Source organism: Passer montanus, unplaced genomic scaffold (genome assembly GCF_014805655.1).
Source record: "Passer montanus isolate IOZ18808 unplaced genomic scaffold, ASM1480565v1 scaffold13, whole genome shotgun sequence".
Taxonomy (NCBI): domain Eukaryota; kingdom Metazoa; phylum Chordata; class Aves; order Passeriformes; family Passeridae; genus Passer; species Passer montanus.
The window spans coordinates 1,197,207-1,212,633 of record NW_024359832.1 but is presented as its reverse complement, the minus strand read 5'-3'; the positions used below and the strand labels follow the sequence as shown (position 1 = coordinate 1,212,633).

At 42.4% G+C, this 15,427-nt stretch overlaps 1 protein-coding gene across 7 annotated transcripts in view; it reads right to left on the bottom strand.

Annotated features, from left to right (window-relative positions):
• Nucleotides 1-15,427, bottom strand: part of DLC1 (DLC1 Rho GTPase activating protein) — a 244,253-nt gene that overhangs the window by 27,828 nt on the left and 200,998 nt on the right. The window contains exon 1 of one of the 7 annotated variants that reach the window (XM_039698940.1): nt 10,898-10,988. The exons of the other annotated variants lie outside the window; for them this stretch is intronic. Within the exon in view, the coding sequence (XP_039554874.1) occupies nt 10,898-10,910 (13 nt within the window). The 5' untranslated portion in view covers nt 10,911-10,988. Of the gene's footprint in view, nt 1-10,897; nt 10,989-15,427 lie in introns of those variants that run through there. 7 annotated transcript variants of the gene reach the window in all.

The following is a 15,427-nucleotide window of genomic DNA, read 5'->3' as shown; positions in this document are numbered from 1 at the left end:
GTCCTGTTGCAAGCCCTTGGAAGGGTGAAGGGTTTGCAGTAGCATCCTGAATAAGGGACAGGGAGTGCCCCGAGGGCAGGGCTCTCTCCATCTCATCTCCACCCACACACAGTATGGGAGAGACATGGTGGGTACTGGTGACAGAGTGGAGGTGGGACCTGCAAGAGTAGCTCCTTTTGTTCAACTCAGGTTGGCCAAACCCAGGATTCTACCTGTAGAATAGACAGTAGACTGTACTCCTATGTGGTGTGACCGGGCAAAGGGAAAGGCAACTTTTTATCCCAGCTTTCCTATATCAGCCTTGTTGGCTACTGATGAGCCAGAGTATGAACCAAATTGTGTATGTGTGTGAAATTCAGGCAGATCAAAATATAGTGAGAGGGAGAATCTAGCCCAAGGTACACTTAATAAGCTGCACAGAAAGCTGAGTACACTGAACAAGCTTCCTCACAATAAGAGAAACAAATTTAAACAGCTGAGAGCTTGTCTAGGTAAAAAGTTCATTACCACAGCTTAACTGGAATCTGTGTTTGAGAATAATACACACTGATTAAACCTGAGGTTCTGGCCAAATCATTTAAACTACCCTACAGGAAGAAGCTCATTCCCACAGTTTCCAAATTCCAGCGTCCAGCTCAGCAGCATTAGCCCTGGAACTCTTGGGTTGCTAGCTGCCAGTTTCATATCCAAGTGGACATGAGAATATTTATGTGCAAGTCCTTGTCATACTGATCAATGGCAATCAAGATAATAAGAGACACAAGAAAGAAGAACAGGTCTCCAAAATCAGACTTTCCAGTTACTTCTAAAAACATTTAGAAGGGACAGAGCATTCAATAGCCTTTGTTCAGTATCCCAGGGGACACAGGTTGGAGATAATTATCTGAGCTAGGAACTCACTGTCAAGCACAGCATTTGCTTGGCTGGGGCCAGCTAATAGCCACAGGGAGGAGAGGAAACTTGCAGAGGAACTCTACACTGCTTTCCAACCTATTTTAGGAAAGTCCTACTTCAGCCACAATTTGCAAAGCAATTTCTGATGAAGACCTGGCAGCTGAACTGATAAGCTGCTGCAGGCAAAGGACTGGTCTCACTCTCTCCTTCCCACTCCATCCCTGCAGTGCCACTTCCTTTCTGAATCAAACATCCTTGCCAGCTAAAACCTTTACAATAAACTACCATTCAGTATACATTCCAAGCAAGAAATGTATGTGCAGCTTTTCAGACGTGCATCCTGTGCCCTCCCCCAGCAGCAGGAGGTTCTTGTACGAAAAACTGCTGGCAAGAAAGACATTGTGCTATTATTTCTAAATGTCCTGATACCAAAAAAAAAAAAAAAGTTAAAAAAACCCCAAAAAACCTCTCAGAAAGTAAACCAAAACAAATTAAAAAAACCCCCACCCAAATCGCCCAAAATCCCAAAAAGTACAATGAAGTCTTTATTCTTGGTGTTGTGTAAGCAAACAACAGGCAAATGTGTTAAAGAGGAAACAGGAAATTTTTATTGGAAACAGCTTTATTTGTTAGTCTGTTTTACAAAGCAGTCCTCCATGCTAAAATCAAGGGTAGGAGTTCCTTTTGTGTATGACTAGGAATGATTAGTCCTTATTTACCCACTTCCAGAGGGATTAGGAGAACTCAATTCTTCCCCAGAGTAGTAAATGAAAATGGGAAAGTCTAACTTCCTTTTTTGTTAAACTTTGGTTAATCTTGGTTCCTGGCCTTGTAAATTTGCAAGTTTAGAGCTTCAGAGTAAAAATATCTCAATTAACACTTTGTTAGAAACTGCAGTTGCAGAAGGGAGAACTGTAAGATGTCTATAGTCTTTTGTTTAATGACACCTTCTCTTCCATAGAAAAGAAAAACCACACAGTGATGCTGCAATAACATTCTTTCAGAAAAAACCATCACAGCAGTCCAGTTAAGACATTTACTTTCATTCTTCTTTTTCGCTTCCATGAAATAACACGCAATTTAAACACTTGCTCTTTCAGGGTCTTCAGGACAAGGTGCAAAGCAGATGTATCTTTGCACAGTGAGGCACTGACTCAATTTTCACCTAAGTGCTAAACATCTTATGAACAGTTTTTCCAAGCAGATGGTTTCCTCTTGCCTCAACTCAGGCACCTTTACAATCATATTAGCACCTCCACACATCAGTTCTACTCATCTCACCTTTTGGCTCTGTTAAGAGACCAGCTTGTAAAAATCTGTTGTGAGACTGGCAAAAACAGCACTGTCAAAATCAAATTTAAGAAAAAAAATGGGCTTCACTTCTGAAGGTTCACTTCAATGTCACACATAACAACTGGGGTTTTTTTGAGCTTCTTAAGTGCATCTTGGTCTTAATTTTTAAGTAAGTAATTCTAGTTGTAAGTAAGTAAGAAATTCTAGTTAACTTTTCTTTCAGAAGAGGAAAAAAAAACCAAAACCAACTTGTAGAAATTGAATACAAAACCATCATCCTGAATTAGCTTGCAGGAGAGGCTCACCCATACAGTGCAGAGAATGATTCCAGATCTTCATGAAAGCTGGAGATGAACACACTATCTCCTTACTTTAATGTCTAGAACTCCATAAACTGTCTGCATGTTTGCTAAGGCACAGAGGAGCACATGGAGCACAGAAAGCACAAAGAATTATTTCCCATCCAGGACTGATGGTCCAGTTTAATGGCTGCAAATGGCTGGCATGCTCTTTTTCTGTCTATATCAGAAATTACCTCTCCCTACACATTACGTCCCTCTGAAACTTCTGGTGCTTTGCAAAATTTTTGTTCAACTCAAAAACACTGTCCTGAGCTATTAAGAAATTTGAGATCATTCAGGACCATTTTTTTTAAGACCAGCTGTGCTATATGTGAGAAATACTCTTCTTTGGATAGAATTCCACTGTCCAAGTACACGCAATCATTTTTCCTAGTGCTTGAATTGCATCCCTGACATGTGAATTGTGGTCCCAACATTAGACCTGATCACACTATCCAACCACTCAGTCTATAGATACATGAACACAGATGTGAAATCTGAGACAAACCGGGGAAATAACTGCACTGTGGCAGCTGTCTACAAATGAGCAGTCCAGGCACTGAAAATGATAAATCAGCTCTGTGTAATATCATATGCCTGCAGCCCTTTAAAGTTGGGACAGTATGACTGACTTCCTAAGAGTAAGCCTGTTATGTGTCCAGGGCCTCAGATGGTTTTCACTTTGAAGATATGCGACTGTTGCTTGAAAATAATTAAATTCCTTCTCATAAGTCTGTTTTTTCTCAAACTTATATAGTTTAATATTCCTTAGGCAGTATCATTAACTTAGTGCTCCACACCTTTCAAGAAAGCAGCACATAGCAAGGGCTAAAGAAAGCAAAAATACAATTAGTGAAGAATAGCATTTTATAAGGATAATGCACTCAAACACAAACTTGGGAAGTTTGTCAATAAATGTTCAACCACTAAAATTTACAGCATTCTGAAAATATTATTAAAAGCTCTTGCCAAATTTCTAACACATTTGGAATTTCTTCTACTTCTAGGAAAACAATCTAATCATATACAACTGTTGTAGAATAACAACAGTCTGACACATTCAGTCCATGAAGGATGCATTTCTAGAAGAACCAGTGAGATCAAGAGAATATAAAGCACAGCTTTTGAACTGATTATGAGCTTGCTGGTTTTGAAGTGAAAGCTAACAACCTTCCCAAGAGAGTAACTTTTCTCCTTTCACCTTTAAAGTGCAAGTTACATTTTGCATTTGCAGCTGCCTTTTTTGATGTGCTCCTCTATTTCACTGTGCTTCAATTTACCTTCTACAGTCAAAGGATACATGCTGTGACCTCCACTTACTGCTGCCTGCCTCAGCAATCAATCTGAGCCAGTATGGATGTATGTGCAATTTTAAGAAAATACCCCTTATTATAAACTTTCAGAGGGATGGGGAGAGGGGGACTCACAAATACTTAAGGCAAACCATATATGACACCAAGCACATATACTGCTTCCTAGTCATAAAACCCCTAGAAACCATGATAAATGTTACTCAGATATTCCACAACTATATGATGACGACTAAAAAAATACTCTCTTTGTGTTGTCTCCTGCTGGCTTTGGGTTAAACATGGGACTGACTGGCTTTTTCAAGTTACAGAGCCTTGAAGCAAGACAGTAACTATGCAGTTGATGTTATGTATAAACCACAGGACACTGGGAGAAGAAACAGAGTATGTTTGGAATTTGTGTGGGAACAGATGAAGAAGTAAGGAAACAGATGTTTAAGATCATATATTGATGTTTTCTCTGAAAAAAAAAAGCAGGAAGTTTGAACACCCCCTTTTTTTTGGTCAGCAGAACTTTTGAAAAAAGCAAATGGCTTACTTCCACTGATAGGATTTAAGTTTGTTTATTTCCTTATTGATGAAATCTAAATAAAAAAAAAAATTAAATTTAAAAAAAACCTGGCTGCTTTCCAAAATATCTACAGAGGTGTATGTTGGCTGTATGTACTTTCCCTCCCTCCCAACTATACCAAATTACAGAATATAGTACTTTTAATTGCTCAGTAATACTCTTGCACAGCAAGCACAGCAAGCACAATACTGCTTTTGTGGACCAAAATCTAATTATTTATTTATTTGAACCTCTTTTTCATAGACTTCAGCATAGCAAAATCACTTCAGAACTTTTTCAGCTCAAAACATAAAAAGAGAAAAAACATTTGTTGATTGAGCCAACACTTGTTAAAATCAATGGGAGCCTCCATAAATTTCAGAGGACTTAACTAGCATTTTCCCAGTGTGGATCCGTGGGTCTCTAAAACCCAACAAAACCTTTGCAGGAATAAATGGGGTCAGTTTCACTATTTTTAGCATGGGGAGAAAGCCAGGTTTTCATCAGAGCACAAGAAAAGACAGTGCCCGAATGGCAGGAGGTCAGAGAGGGCACAACCACCACCTCCAGAGCCTGCCCTGGCTGGCAAGAGATGCTTCTCTCTGTCAGGAGGACCAAGCACAACTGATTAGCTTTGAGAAGCACCAAACCAACATCATTTCAGGATCTAAGAAAAGGCTACTGAAATAAAGGATATTCGCCATGTGTCTGCCAAGCCCTTTCCTTATACACTCTAACAGACTGCAATCACTGCTTATTTTCACAGCATTACATATGCTTCTAGCTGCCCAAGGTTAACTGCATTGCTTCCTAACTTGTTGAAGACGTTGACAACATCTGTTCTAGGACACAAAAGAATCATCACAACTCCTGGTTTACACTGCAAGTTATCAAGTTATTCCTAAATAGGGTTTTGTTTTGTTGATGTTTTGGAGGTTTGGGGTTTTTTTGCATTTTGAGCATATACAGGAGAATTCAGAAAGAAATTTAAAAACCAATGTGATCTGAAGATAAAAACTAACTTTGATTAATCAGATAACTATAGCTTGATGTGGTAGTTTTCCTGTCATATAACAACTCTTTTTACATGTTAAAGATGGTCTTCTCCCATCTTGTTTTTAAGAAGGTTCACAGCTGAAGAGGAACAAGATGTCAAGTGACTTAAAAAGCCCTCAAGAAATAATTGGGCACGTGGGTTATTTATCTGGCCTGCTTAACACAGGGTGGTCTTGGAGGAGGATTATTTGGGGCAGAGAAAGCAGTTAGTCAAATCCTCTGATGGAGGTCATGTTGACAGATTCCAGAGTGAGAACCAAATCCTCCTCCAAAGAGTGGGAAATAGAAGATGACTTTAACCTTCTCTTCTCTCAGAAATTACTTGGTCAGCATGACCTTTGAGAGCATACTGAAGGGCAAACATTAACTGTTGCTAGTCCCAAGCCCAGCACTAAAGCACCAATTGCCCCCTCCCTGTCTGCAAGCCTGGTGTGCAAAGCTCAGCTCAAAGGCTCATTCAGCTCCACAGGGAGGCAAAGGTGAGCAGGCCCAGAATGACTGGTACTTCATCTAAAAAAGGCACAAAATGTGGGCTACCTGCTCATATCTAGGAAATAGCAATGACAATTGATGTGAACTGGCTGAATGGTTCCTACAAAAGAAAACAGATTTTCTAGACAGTTACTTCTTTGAGCTTGTTAAGCTTTAACATCAAAACTATCCATGCATGTAGGAAGAACTGCAGGGAAGAATGACTACCCTTACATCATAACCATTTACAGGCAACCTCATTGATGATCCAGTCCCAAGCTATACTGTATCATCCTGTGGGAATGACACAATAGTAGATACAAAATACCAGTGGCAGTGAACAGCCCAGCAGAAAGCTAATTGCATCACAGACAAATCCTTCTTCCCTGATGCAGAATTAAAGATGTAAACATGGATTTTGACAAAGCAAATATTACTATGAGTGTCCTGGTTTTAGATATTAGAGACAGTTACAGTATTGTCTGTGATACTGCATACTTGACAATGTTTCTCTCAGTACAAGATCTAATGGTCACATTTTGTATGGATGCAAGAAGTAAAGTTAAAGTAGATAATGAAGCTTGACAGTGGAAAGTTTCTTGTATCTTATGTGCACAGGAAATCTGTTTTTACAACTCATGGTGAACAGAGGGAAGGGTGGCCAGCAGAACATCCAATTCTATGGGTCCACAAGGTCACAGAGAAAACATCCCCAAAATGCAAAAATGTGATGGGGGAGGAGGGCGGAGAGGCATGTATTGTTGATAATCCTGAAACTTCAGTAAGAACAGGTCTGGGAAGGTCAAACTGTGTCCACCACTGGCTTCAGCAAATGTCTTTCATGCATCTCCTCAGGAATCATTCTTAGTACAGACTACTGCATTTGAATAGAAAAATTTAGACAACTATAAAATAAATATATTTAAACCCAGATCTGTGGAACTCTGCATCCTTTAGACTTTAAAAAAATGCCCCACAAGAAACAAGTGAGCCATTCTATTTTGTCTTTATAAGGAGAGATCAGATAATTTTTTTCCTGATCCTGTCTCACCTACCACAGTCCTTCCCAAGGGAAACAAATACGCAACAATATTTGAAAGAATATTCATCCTAAGAATAAAAATGCTCGTCAGACTAAAGTAGTTCAGAATGGTCCATAGTATTTATTACCTGTAACTGTCAGATATGAATCTCAGTGAATTACAGCTAGCTGGCTACGTCATTCTCAACTCTCTTTTGGTTCTGCCAGTTCTGCCAATGGTACACTGTACCAGCAGATCTACTGATTTCAAAGATGTGCTGAGTGGGATAGGGTAGCACTGTCAGCAAGATTGGCCAAGTAAGTGTCCAGTAAAAAGAACCAGAAAGTTCCAGTCACAGCCAAGTCCTGTGCCCCTTTCATGAGAATTGCTCACCATTGAAGGCAGAATTTTTTTCCTTTGAACAGAAGAAAGTAGATGAGAAAATAAAAAAAAAAACTTTGCAAAAAACTTTGGAAATCAAAAAACATGCAAGACAATCTTGACACCATGCAGAATTACTGATTGCTTAGCTATAAGCAAGAAATATGCCTGAAATTGCTGAAATTTCCAAAATTACTGTACATCTACACTTACTACATTATTGTAGAGAATACAGAATTTTGTAATTAATTTACCTCGAAAGACCAAGATTCAAACTGCAAGCAGAACAATATGATATGCAAAGAATATAAATTATACAGGGCATCATCTCCTTATTTAGTGGAGATCAAACCAGCAAATTTTCTGTGAACTGCGTATCATTTGATTGCTGTATTTCTATAACATGCACAGGAAGGAAGGGGAAACATCTGAAGTTATTTTTATTTCCCCAAGTCTTGTAGCTATACTGTATGAATACTAGGGTGGGTCTGGCATTGTCTGAAATGTGTCAGGGTCCTTTTGCATAGCCTCATTTCCTTCTTCCTGTTGCTAGGAAGGATAGTTAAGCATGAAAAGTGCTTGTTTACTGTACAGGACCATCCTGTTAAGCACATGAGTTCTCTTCCTCTGTCTCCTTTTAACCAGCCGAGGGTGCATTGTGTTTATGCTCAAGCCAGTAGCAAAACTCCCATCAGAGGAGAATTGGAGAAGTCTAAATCTCTCAAGAAGCCCAAACATAACATACTGTGGTATTTTGCCTAGGAAAAAAACCAACTTTATAGTGCAAACTGCATCTCTAAATATTTGTGGAACTCATAAATTCACATGCCTCAAACAAACCACTGCCTACAATGTAATGAATCAGAAGAACCAGAAAAGTAAAACCAAGCCACCTCATCTCCTTTTTCTAGGAATCTCAATATAAACATTCAACATCAGTGAATGTGTACAACTACAGTACCTTTTTTCTACACCCCGCCAGAGGCAAAATACACCGGGCATTTGTAAGTTTCCATGAGTAGCATCAGTCTTCCTCTCTGGCCCAGCAAGGGCAGCTGCACAAGTGGCTGGGAAGACCCAAACTCAAGAATTAAAAATCCTAGACTGAATCTACACTACTGAGAAATAAAACCAAATAAAACCACCAGATATGTTGCTGTTAACCACCACTCAGAAATAACATTTTATGCAATGTAGGAAGTTTAAGCCTTATGGTGTTTAAAACAATGTAATGGCACTTCCTTTTGATCAAAAAAGTATCAATTAACAACCCAAGCATTTTAAAAGAAGATGGGATCAAGAAGTCCTAGAGGCCTCATAGCTCCTAATGCTCTGATTTCTATGAACTTGTAGGTGAAAAGAATCTTGTCAAAATAATATCTACATATTCTTTTACATATACTGCATTCCATAATCAAAGAATCTCAGTCCTAATTATGATCCCATCAGCAAACTGAAGTAGCAACCCAAACCCATTAATCTAAGGGACATCCATCCCACTTCCCGGCCATCTCAGCCTTTTTGTTTTTGTTGCTTCTACTGGAGATGCAGAGCAGGATGCCTAGAAGACAGCAGTAATAATGCCTGATAGATATATGATAGCAGGCTACAGCTGTGGAATCAACAGACACACCTAATACCAACTCCATGTGCTGTCAGCCAGCAATGGCCTGCTTGCCAGACAGATGCTGAATCAGTCTGGCACTGAGCTGTTGACAGATTCATACTCAGAGGCTCATAAGAAATCTGCCTATTATCTTCCTTAAGTTCACTACAAATAGGCTTAAAACATAACCTGACTCAGAGAATTGTTACTGAACTGCTGTCAGGAATTTCTTGATCAGGGCAGGGCAATTCAAACAGATCACACTTACCCCTGTTAAAAAAAGAAAATAATTGATGGCTAAGATAAAATTGCATTCCTCAGTCTTTCAAATCAGGTGTGTTAAGTACTACGACATATCAGGCAGAACTTTCTGACTTAGCTAAATACATTGTTTAAATGTAATTATTTCTTCAAAGTTTCCCAAAGAGAATATGAGGGCACAAAAAACCCGAAAGAAACCTGCTGTACCAATAGTAAGCGCGTTGACTGGCAACAGAGCTCATTAGGTTAATGGCAACACACCGCTCAACAACTTCACAGTTTCGGTGGAACTAAGTCATCGCTGTGGCTTGCAAAGAAAGGGAGGGTGACACGGAACGTAAAACTGACCGACTGGAAAACGGCATCGGCTTTCTGTTTTCCTCGGGAAGGGAAAAAGGAAGAGGGGGGTAGGGGTGAACCCGTCTGGCAGGAGGTGCTGCTCCTCCACCGGGATCAAAGCGGCCGGGGGTGACATCAGGGGCCGGCCACCGCCGCACGGGGGGAGCCACCGGGCTCCTGGAGGCCATCGGGCTAATTACGGAAAACTTCAAAAGGAACTCGACGGTTCCCGTCTCGCAAGGACTCCCGAAAAAAGAAAAGAAAAAAAAAGCCACCCAAAACAGAAAGAGACGAAAATTATGGGGGGGGAAAAAAAAAAAAAAAAAAGGAAAAAAACCCACAAAAAAAACCCCCAACCAAAACCAAACCACCGAGAAAGAAAGATGCGCCACGGTGATCTCCAGGGAGCGGCCGCATCCCGAGCGGCGCTCCGCGCCCGCGGTACCCCCGCGCCTCAGCTCCTGCGCTGTTAACCCTTTCGGCCGCGCTTCCGAGCACAGCCGCCGCGGGCGCCTCCCGGACACAGCAGCAATGCCGGGCTCCCGCAGCGCTCCCGTCTCACCTGGGGCTGCCGCCGCCCCGACGACGCTTCCCACCGCGCACACGGCCGGGCGGGCGGCCAGGAGCCGCGGGACGGGGCAGCCGCTGCCCCGCCAGCGCTGCCTCCCCGGCTGCTGCGGATAACACGAGCGGGATCCCGGCGGGCAGCGCTGGCATGACGGTCCCGCTCCGCCCCGCCCCGCCCCGCCGGCCCCGAGAGACCCCCGAGCGCGGGCACCCGGCAGCGGGCAGCCGTGCCTGTCACTGCCCCGGAGCGCCAGGGAGCGGGGACACACCGGGACACACCGCACACGCAGCCCTGCACACGCACACGAACACGCACACGCACACGCACACGCACACACGCCCCCCAACCAAAACCAAACCACCGAGAAAGAAAGATGCGCCACGGTGATCTCCAGGGAGCGGCCGCATCCCGAGCGGCGCTCCGCGCCCGCGGTACCCCCGCGCCTCAGCTCCTGCGCTGTTAACCCTTTCGGCCGCGCTTCCGAGCACAGCCCCCGCGGGCGCCTCCCGGACACAGCAGCAATGCCGGGCTCCCGCAGCGCTCCCGTCTCACCTGGGGCTGCCGCCGCCCCGACGACGCTTCCCACCGCGCACACGGCCGGGCGGGCGGCCAGGAGCCGCGGGACGGGGCAGCCGCTGCCCCGCCAGCGCTGCCTCCCCGGCTGCTGCGGATAACACGAGCGGGATCCCGGCCCCCTCTGCCCCCCGCGCTGCCCCGCGGCACTTCCCGGCGATGCTCCGAGCTGCGCCCCCCGCCACAGAGCCGCCACCCCCGAAAGGAGCCGGGAGGGGACCCCCGAGCTTACGTGTGAGGATCATGGTCTCCGCCGGCCGCGGGGGCTCCGCGGGACCGCCTGCGGGGCCGGCTGGCTGCGTCCCTGCCTGCCCCCCTGCACACGCAGCCCTGCACACGCACACGCACACACGCCCCTCTCTACCCTGTCCCTCCACTGCACGTCTGGGGAGTCCAGGGGAATGACACAAACCAGAGGTAATGCGCTCAAAGACGACATAAAGGCTTCTGTGCCTTTTGTTCCTTTGGTTTTTAATGGCTGTCAGCTCTTGCGGTGGCCAGGTTTATAAAAAGCAGTCAGGAAAGCTCTCAGTACTTTTCCCAGGAAACACAGAGAAGAGAGTTGACTGAAAAGGCATCATGGCTCATTGGTGTTACAGACTGGAGAGGTTTGGAATGGCCTGAGCAGCCCAAGGCATGGGGGATGCTCAGCCTTCAGCCAGAAGCAAGCCATGCAGGGTGACCAGGGCACGCCAGTCCCTCCCTCTCCAGGCAGCATGCTGAAGGGTGCTGTGAAATTTTAGAATTCTTGAGCACCATCAAAGTCTCAGTCTGAACCTGGATGGAAAACAAGCATTTTTCCTGTGGGGACCTATCAGAACAGTGATAGGCAAATCTTGGAGGTAGTGAAGTAAGCCTGGCTTCATAGCTCTGTGTCTGGCAGTTGCTGCCTTCCTCTTATTCCCCCTTTGTATGGGACCTATCAGAACAGTGATAGGCAAATCTTGGAGGTAGTGAAGTAAGCCTGGCTTCATAGCTCTGTGTTGCTGCCTTCCACTTATTCCCCCTTTGTATTTGCAAAAGTTTTTGAATGCTTGTTGCTTGGTTGACACATTCAGGACTGTAAAACGCACAAAACAGGTACTTTTGAGCAGTTGCCAAACTATGAGCATGGAAGAAAGTATTGTGGAAATTTGAAAATATCTGGATCCTGTCAAAGATTATGATTAATTTTCTTTCCAAACCAACATCATATTTTGTCCTCACTGGTGTTATTCTAATGTTCAGTTGTCATTTCTGCACTATGCATACAGATATAAAGTATACATAGTGAGATGCTTGAGCTGGCAATTTCCTGAAGAATAAACATCTCCCCCTTCTAGAGGCTGCAAACTGTGGCCAATTGGCCATTATAGTGTTGTTTCTGGAAACCCCTACACAGCTCTAGATCATTAATTTACTTTAATAGCCCAGAAAAGGATGGAAATGCACTATATCTTTGAGTTTAACTTTACATATGTTACCTGCTTAATCAATTATCTCTTCATATCTAACCTGGCTCATGCAATTTTTTGGCATAGCCACTTTTACCTTCATTTTTGAATGTTTCTTGTAAGGTCAGGATATGTGTTTATTAGATAGGTCAGGCACGTAAAATGTTAATTCCTAACTCTACCATGGGGAACACAGACATATGCTGTGCCCCAGCTGTTGAACAGCCGAAGTAATCCCAATCTAATTGGCTTTCTGTATGTATTGTCTTTCATTTTATGCAGTTGGTAGATTAGTAAGTGTCAGAGTAGTCCTGATGAGATGAAATATACTGGTTGCATATTGTGTGTGATTCTCAGTCTGAATTCTAGGAAAAAGAGAAAAAAAAAAAAAACCAGTGAAGAAATTTCTCCAACAAATATCCTCAAAAGGTGGGGTTGGGGGAGGGGGAATAAAAAAAAATATTTACCAAGAACATGTAGGGAAACGTGCTGGCCCAAATGCATTTCTATCACAATAATAATGCTGGAACCAGGAGACCACCAAGTGTCAAGTTAATACCCTCTGTAAAAATCAGGGTTTGTTCCTGTAAACACAGGCTGCCTAGGCTGCTTCCTGGACCAAGCCTTCATTTTGTATAGGAAGCTTTTGTATAGGACCCACAGAAAGCTTTTGAAGGAGGACAGAATGGACTTCACAGAAAAAATGGGAAAGGTTGGGGCAACTTGGCATTGTGAAAAGGAACTAAAAAAAAAATCTAAAAATGAGAGGAGACCTGTACAGTAGTGAAGTAAAATCCAAATTGGGAGGGTTGTGTGATAGCTGCAAATCAAGAATTTGAAATCAGTTTCATTTCAGCATTCTGAGAGGGGTGAGTGACAGGATCAGTGAATGCTTGATAAATGTGTCCCAGACACAGAAGATGGGAAACTCTCAGTAATTAAATCAAGGGTTATCATTCTCCCCTCCACCACTCTGTTAAATAGCAAATGAATGCTATTTAATGATGATGCTGACAATGAAACACTATGCTTGTGCTTTAGTTCAGCACTCCTGTTCTACGTGCAAATCTAATTAGCTTCCACAGTAAAGGAAGAATCTCCATCCTCATTCAGTCTCTGCAGCCATGTCAGAAGCAGTGACTTCTGTGATGGAGCAGTCTGTCTGTGGGGATCATTGCTAAATAGATGCTGGAGGATTATCACTGACCTGGATTAGATCCTCGCTGGTAACCTAAAAGAGAAAGGCTTTGATTGTAGTTTGTTATCAACTGCTGAAGACACACAGTCACTGGGGCTTGCATTTTAACTTGGAATTCTATAGAGCTGCTTAAGCAGGCGTATTTTTGGAGCTGAAGTAAGGCACCAGTCTCACATTTGCTGTAAAACGTGCTCAGAGGAGCATTCCACCTGAGGCATGGGTGTTTAACAGGCTACAAACACCCTAATCACTCATCCGGCTTTAAAGAGTATTGTGAAATCAGGAGAGCTTTGGCCTTTAATATTTTTATTTCTTTATCTCTTTGGCTATTCAAAGAGCAGGCAGCTGCCTGACAGACACGGGATTTTGGAAGTAGCCTGCCTAAGAGGATTGTTTCTGTGGAGTACTGTTATCCTTAATGCAATCAATGAGCTCTTGCTGGATGGTAAAGTAATTGTAAAGGGCTGCCCGACAGGCACAATTACTCAGTTTAAAAGGTGAATTCTCCTTCTGTTGTAACTGCATAAGGGAGTGATTTGCAGGAAGGCATCTAATAATAAGGACTTGATTGTCCTCTGCTTTCCCTCCCAGGCCCAAATGCCTTAATGGTTAACTGTACCCCTGTCATCCTTTTTCTTCTAAATAGTGCAGTACACAGAGAAGTTCCAATTCACAATTAGTCAACTGACCTGCTGGTACAAACACAGGATTGTCAGACACATGACTGCAATTCTAAATGCTAGTATTAATATCCTCTTAGCAACAGCATGATAGATTATGGAGCAGTTTCAAACTGAGTTTCCAGGCCTCTGGTTCTGAGCTTGGATTCCTTCTCAGTTGGGGTATATCTGTATGTAGCATTTCCACAGTCCAAAGCACTTTCATGTTCCAACCACTGTCGGTGAAATAATTAAGTCTGAATTTTCCAGCACTTGACTTTACTGAAAGTAATTACTTTAAGAAATCTGTAATTGTTCAGGCCTCTTGACAAAGAGTGTTTGCACTATCACTTTGCAGAGATAAGTGACACTAACAGTGCCTTGCTTCCAGAGAGGGAAAGACATGGTTTCACTACTTGAGGATCACAAAATGAAAGAAAGCATCTACCAAAAATACTTTTTTCACAAAATATATAGTAAATTCACTATATTGCACAAACAGAGATGCTGCTCTACAGCGTGTAATTTATCTCTGCTCTAGAAATCTTCCTAAAAAGATGAACACTATTAGAAATGTTATCAGGTTGTTTCATATATTAGACCCTTGTAGCTGATCCCAGGCAAAATTCAGTTGGGCGTTTCCCCCCCTTTTTAAAACAGCAAAAAAGCAATAAAGAAAATGAACCTTGTCATATTCTTTATGGTCCATATAAGCAGCTACTTTAAAACAAGAGGTAAGAGCTCTGTGCTTTTGCCTAGTTTCGAATGTCACGAAACACTATGAGTTCAACAGTTCAGTCTGGAAGTGAAATAACTAAGTTCACAGTGTATTTAAGAAAGACTCTATTCTCTAAAGGCACAAAAGAATAAGCAACAAAAATATAATTAAATTGACAAAGATACAATATGAGAAAACATAAATATGGAAAAATAAAATAGGAGAGTATTTTAATTCCATTTTAAGCAGAGAGTATAAGCTCTTTAGCTTACATGGAATACCATTGGTTTATAGAAATTGGTGGACATGTAGGGTATCCTTCCCATATGGTGGTTAAGAAGCTGTCACAGGTGAAGGTTTATTTTTAAAGACTGCAGAATTTTCTGCTGTTAATTGGTCAACCCTCCCTTCAATTAAAAGCTATATTTTTACCTTAAAAAGATGATTCACCTTTGCAAAAATAACTAACTGAACTTAATGTTCAAGAAATTAGGAAAAGTACGTAAACTGAACCTTATCTAGAAGAAGTGTTTAGAGAAGCATAGTTAGAATTTCCAATCTATGGTGAGAGCTCAGAGATGATCCCGAGTAAGTGTATGGCTTGTGACACATAGAAGTCCTTCTTCCTTGTATTTAGAAAAAATTCAGAATAACTGTATTATTACTGATGAAAACAGCATCCATGATTGATCACTGCTTCACAAAAAGGAATCTTAACCTGAAATTATCAGGATTAAAACCTCTGCATGTATGT